At 38.9% G+C, this 5,847-nt stretch overlaps 1 protein-coding gene across 2 annotated transcripts in view; it reads right to left on the bottom strand.

Moving 5' to 3' along the window:
• Positions 1-5,002, bottom strand: part of LOC306787765 (hexokinase-4-like) — a 17,802-nt gene extending 12,800 nt beyond the window's left edge. For both annotated transcript variants that reach the window (XM_079283028.1, XM_079283027.1), the window contains exons 1-3: positions 4,934-5,002; positions 4,328-4,399; positions 2,133-2,234 (exon numbers count right to left, since the gene is read on the bottom strand). In XM_079283028.1, the coding sequence (XP_079139154.1) occupies positions 2,133-2,234 (102 nt within the window). In that variant the 5' untranslated portion in view covers positions 4,328-4,399; positions 4,934-5,002. The remainder of the gene's footprint in view (positions 1-2,132; positions 2,235-4,327; positions 4,400-4,933) is intronic.
• Between the last annotated feature and the right edge of the window lie 845 nt (positions 5,003-5,847).

Here is a 5,847-nt window from a genome sequence, read left to right as displayed (position 1 = left end):
GGGGGATTCTGGGTAACAAACGCCTGCAGAGGCTTTCAGAGGAACGAACATTTCTGTTCATTTCATTTCTGGGGTACAACATGTATTCCAAGAGGTCCTCGGTTTGTTTTTTATCCGGGGTGCTTTGGTTTTAAAAAGTTTTGGGAAGTGTTTAGTGTGCTTAGGCACAGCAGAGGTTTGAGCTAAATGCTAACATCAGCATGCTAACAAACTCACAATGACAAAGCTAACATGCTGGGCTGAAGCAGGTAGTTCACCATGTTCACCATCTTATTTTAGCACGCTAACATTTGCAACTGAAATTGATGGGAATGTTAAAGTCAGGATAGCACATTGTTACAGCTGGTATCATCCAATAAAGCATAAAAATACACATCGGCTTTAATACTTTTAGAAAAATAAAAGAATCACGTACTTTCATTTCAGTCATAATTTTTGTTACATAGTTATTCACTGTTGTCTTTATTTTTACAATATCATTTAAATATCTCGTATTTGACGTCACTTTGCATTCATCTTTTTCTGTGTATTTTCACCTTTAGAGAAGCACATTATATTGCATTTGTTCATATGAAATATACTATGAATAAATAAAGTTGTATTATTGTTATTATAGTTCCATAGTCTTTGAGTTAAACCTGTTTGAGTTAAACCTGTTTCCAGCACCATGGGACCAGGATCAGGTCTGTACTCCATTCCTCTCTTGGTCTCTTCTTCTTCTCCGTCCTGACATGGCGTGGCATGTTTGTTCAGGCCTTGATTGGCTCTTTCTCTCTGGAGTCAGAGACTCTTCCTTCCCTCACATAGTTACCTCTTCTCTTTCTCTCATGTCTCTGCATGCGTACAGACATACTTTGTACGTACAGACGTACTTTGTATTCACCAGCCTGGGATATATACGCCACAATCACGGTGCACTAGTGGTGAAAGAAGTACCCGTATTTGACCACAGTAGTGAAATTATTTTGAAACTGCAGCTGGTAAATGTAGGGTATGTATTCTACATAATTCCTACTGAAGGTATCTTATGTCTTATTGACATACGAATATCATAATTTATTTGTAAATCATATTTTTTTATTATTATTATATGGAAAGTAATTACAGTTCTCGAATAAATGTAGTGAAATAAAAATTATAATATTTGCCTCTAAATTGGAGTAAAATAGTAGTATAAAGTAGCAAGCAAATCAAAATAGTACCATATATAATAAATGAGTAAATGTACTTCATGGTTGACTGAAAGTAATCAGCAGGTTTTCTAAAAAATAGAGAAGAGAGTTGGGTGGGACTCCATCTGCCTTCCTGAGGTATTTCAAACTGAACTTCATTATTATGAGTGTTAACCTTATGATGAATCATCCCGTGACTTATCCTCCTGCATGAATCAGACTAATACGATTTCCTAATCCAAGAATCCTCCCAGCAACAACACTCACTCCCCAAAACAGACAGTTTCTTGGCGCTGTGAGTCACGAGTCTTAAATCACACGAGCAGAAGGTTGTGAATGAGGCTAAAATAAAGGTTCGTAACCTCTGGTTACAGATTCAGGTTCAGATATTTTACTTATACCTCAGGGTAAAAGTACTCCACTACAAGCTCAAAATCTAGAACCAGTTCAAAAGTATTACAAAAGTGTACTCATCTGGCAGCGGAATGACCCCCGTCAGTGTGATTATATATATACCGTTTAAGTACAATCTGTACAGCAATTAATCTAGAATACATCATATTTTAAAAATGTGTATATAGTATTCCATGTAAAACCTTGATCTTCAAAGTAACTAGCTGCCAGATAAATGTATTGGAGTAAAAACTATAATATTTGTCTCAGAAGTGGAGTAGAAGTATAAATGAGCTTAAAATGGAAATACTCAAGTAAAGTACAAGTAGCCAACTTTATCAAGGAGAGTACTTGAGTAAATGTTACTTTCCACCTTTGCCTTTGGTTTTAACACAACTTCTCTTTTTCACCAATTTATGCTTAAGTTGTTTCTTTTGTTTTTAAAAGTGTTTGGATGTTGTTTGACAAATGATTTTTCGCCTCTGTGTCTGGTATATGTTGCAGAATTTAAAAACTCACATATCATAGGGCTGATTTGCTGACATAAATGACTCCGGTGTCTTGTACCTTACTGAGCGTGTCCGGAGGGATGCCGTCCGTGTGCAGAGTCCAGGTGTCTCCGCTCACCTCGGCCCCGCTGCGCTTGCTTCTTTTCTCTGCGCTGTTCATCTGGACAGAAGAGTTTGAAAAAGGTCAAGTTCATCCAAAATACAAAACAGCCTTTCGAGACGAAGAGTCTATGTGAGGCTGTACCAAATGAGCTAATTGCTAACTCCAGAACGCTAACTTGCTCAAACCTATTCTGTTTCTTATCAGGTATAATGTTAACCATGTTCACCACGTTAGGTTAGCATGCTAACATAGACTTGCTAGCACTAAACACAACGTGCATTTGAGGTCGATGGAAATGTCATAATCTTTGCAGGTATTTGATCATAAACCCGAGATATTGGGCACATAAAGATGTTGACGTGATGCTGGCGCTTAAAAGTCAGAGGATCACTGAAGTGATCTCGTACAGACTTACCAGCGACACAATTATTTGTTATGCTCAGCGGTTTGTGGACTCACCTTCAACCAATATTGACATTGAAGCCTGAAGCCAATCGGACTTCTTTCGCTTTTCAAGTGTTGAAAACTAGACCAGAACCTGCAGGGCTGGTTCTGTTGTTGGTCATTGTCCTTTAACAGACTGCAAAGCAAGTCAACTTTATTTCTATTAGCCTGTAGCCGATCGCAATGTTGATCGGATTTACACTTTGGTCCGGACTGACATTGGAGGGATTCTAGGTAACTCACAAGTGCATCCATGTGCAGTTTAAGTGAATGGGGACGATATTGTTGATTGTCATAGTCTTCAACCAATCAGATCTTTAGTTTGCTGTCGTTGTTGGGCGTATTCTTTGACGTGCCAGAGCCTGCTAGCTGGCCTACAAGTACGTCAGCATTAACGGGCAGCTCAGTTTTCAGGTGCAGCGCTGCAGTGAGGTGCAGCGTGCGCTGTGTATTTTCTTTTACCCGACAATGTGTCTGCATGTCTTCCTCACAAGCTGTATGCAGCATGTGAGCGACTGTTTAGTGGCCTATTTGTGAATAATGAAACTGAAACTATTTAAATGCAGTTTAATACGTGGATCGTTTGAACAGTCAGATGGTGCATTCACATGCTCCATAGTTCCTCATCAGAGGTTATTGTCAAAGTGTACATTTCAGGGTTTAAAACACTGCAAATTAATTCTTACTCTAAAGCAAAATCATACTTTCTAAACATGTAAGTCAATCACCCAGAATCCTTTTCTTCCCCTCAAGATCACGTGGCTTTACAGTGTTTAGTCCACAAACAGGAAGGTCAAGTGTAAAAAAACAGAAGTCCTTATTTCACTTCCACCTGTTCATCATCAGACTGGTCCAAACACACTGTGATTTCGAAATATAAATACCAAACGAAAGTAAAACTTTAAACATGAATGCATCCAACCAACGTGCTAACAAGTCCCTTAATACTGAGGTCAGGAGTCACACATTGAGAGCCCACATGATGAGGACAGCTGCCTCCAACTTCAGTCATTGACCAGATGGAGTTGACCTAACAAACACAGGATCTGTTGAATTAAGTGGCTGCATTCATGAGTAAAATAATAATAATTCAGTGGACTAAGACTAAAGCTTATCTGACAAATCAGAGGAACATGATCTGAAATTGGATAATAAAAATAAAATATATTTAAAACAACCAACTGCTCAGCACGCCTACAGTGACGCCGATCGGGTCGCTCTTTTCTATTTTGCTGAATTTGCATTTGCATATTATGAGACAAATATTCTACACCACTTCATTTCAGAGCGACATATTGTACTTTTTACTTTGCTACAAGCTGAAGTTACTATAACATATGAAGATGATTGAATAGTTATAATTCGTCACACCTCAAAAACAAAGGAACACCTAATTAACACATCAATAATAATAATAATCCAATAATTACATAACATTGACAGGAGCCATTCTGCACTGAGTGCCAAAAATGTTAAGACTGTTAGCACTCTGTCTAACACATTTATGCTTTATTTAAGTAAAGGGTTAAGTAATTAAGTAAGCCAACTTTTATAAGTCCACAAAAAGTTAAAGAGCCTCTTTAACACCATATTACAGGAAACACTTGCTGCTGAAGTTTAATTCAACCAATGAGATGATTTCTGTTGATATGATTAAAAGTGTACTCATGTCACCGGCGCTATGAATGAAAACCTGTCACACTCACTTTTCTTCCACTTGGATGGATGCAGTGTATTTATGGAGGTTGTATTTCGGCCACGCCCCTCAAGAGTCTCACCTGAGCAGGAACAGGACAGATGACACGTTAAGCTTCGGCACACTTCAGCTGCTGTCTTTTATTTTATTTCCCACATCTAACAGACAGTCGGTTGTAATTTCATCTTCAAAACAACTTGAACTGACGGGATGATCACACCTACAGGAGCAGCAACAGAAGGGATTTTATCCACTTTAAGAGGGTTTAAAAGAGCATTGCAGACAGAAAACAGACCAGTTGGTTCGTGAGCAGATTAACGACAACACAACTATCACAAACATCCAGGAGGAAATATACAGCTCAAGGTTTTAAATCTGCGGTTCAGTGGTCCTGGAAGCAGAATGTCTCTGGGTTAAATCAAGGACGTGGTCCACGTTTGAAGAAAAAGGAGGATGAACAACTTTTCCTTCAAAGCTTCCGTTACATCTTCTCAAACATGCAGCCACGGTTGGGTGGTTTTATGAGCTTTTGGGAACCAACTTTTTCTCTCTGAACATCGAACAGGTAAAAACATGCAGATCTTTAAACAAGAAAAGGTGAAGTAGAGTAGCTCACCTTTACTTTCTGCGCCGCTCAGACTCGCAGGGAATGAACTTCCTCGAAGAATGACAAAAGCGCGTGAGAGCTCAGTTTTGAGTTTACACCCACTTGATCTGCAGCGCCAATGTCGCAACTTGAAGAGGCGCGACGAAAGATCCTGACAGCTGATTCAGACGATCAAACCGGCGCTCACGTCACGAAGGGAGACGAAGGAAGCGCTCGTGTCGTTTGCAGCGCCAGGTGTGTCTCTCCGCGCGTAAAGACGCACGTTCTTAGAAAAACATCCACTTTAAATTTAGTGTCATTAATGATGCTTTGAAATGTCAATTTAGAGCAGCGAGTTAAAAACTAGAGTACATGGCAGTGGTGGAAGTACACTACTCAAGCGCTGTACTGAAGTACTAAAGTATTCATACTTCAACTTCACATTTCAAAAGGAAATATTTTACATTTTACTCCCACTACGTTTATTTGAGTTCAGTTATTTTTCAGATTTTAGATCATAAATAAACAATGACCTATTATTATAGATAAAGATCAAACTTTATTGTTCCCCGGGGTTATCACAACCGTCAGTATATATAGTTAATATAAAATGTATAAATAAGCTCCATCTTTACGAGCTGCAACAGTAAAGTGATGATCACATCAATACGTCAATAGTCATAAGAATAGAAATTCTGAAATGGTTCATTCTGCACCACGTTTTGGACTTTTAAATATTAAATGCAGGACTTTTACACGTGACACAGTATTTCTACATTTCTATTTGGAACTACATAAATCATTATAAACGCGGTGGTAGTTTTCAAGCAGACCGGACCCTTAGTGGTAAACGGTCCCGGACTAGTTGATATCCGTCTGGTGAACACAGTCACCTCCGTGGATTTGAAATCAGCCGAACAAACAGGTTGAGGCAGTTTGTCCGT

This window comes from Melanostigma gelatinosum (genome assembly GCF_949748355.1).
Source record: "Melanostigma gelatinosum genome assembly, chromosome: 14".
Classification (NCBI taxonomy): domain Eukaryota; kingdom Metazoa; phylum Chordata; class Actinopteri; order Perciformes; family Zoarcidae; genus Melanostigma; species Melanostigma gelatinosum.
The sequence above is the reverse complement of the archived record's forward strand: the minus strand, read 5'-3'. Positions and strand labels throughout refer to the sequence as shown.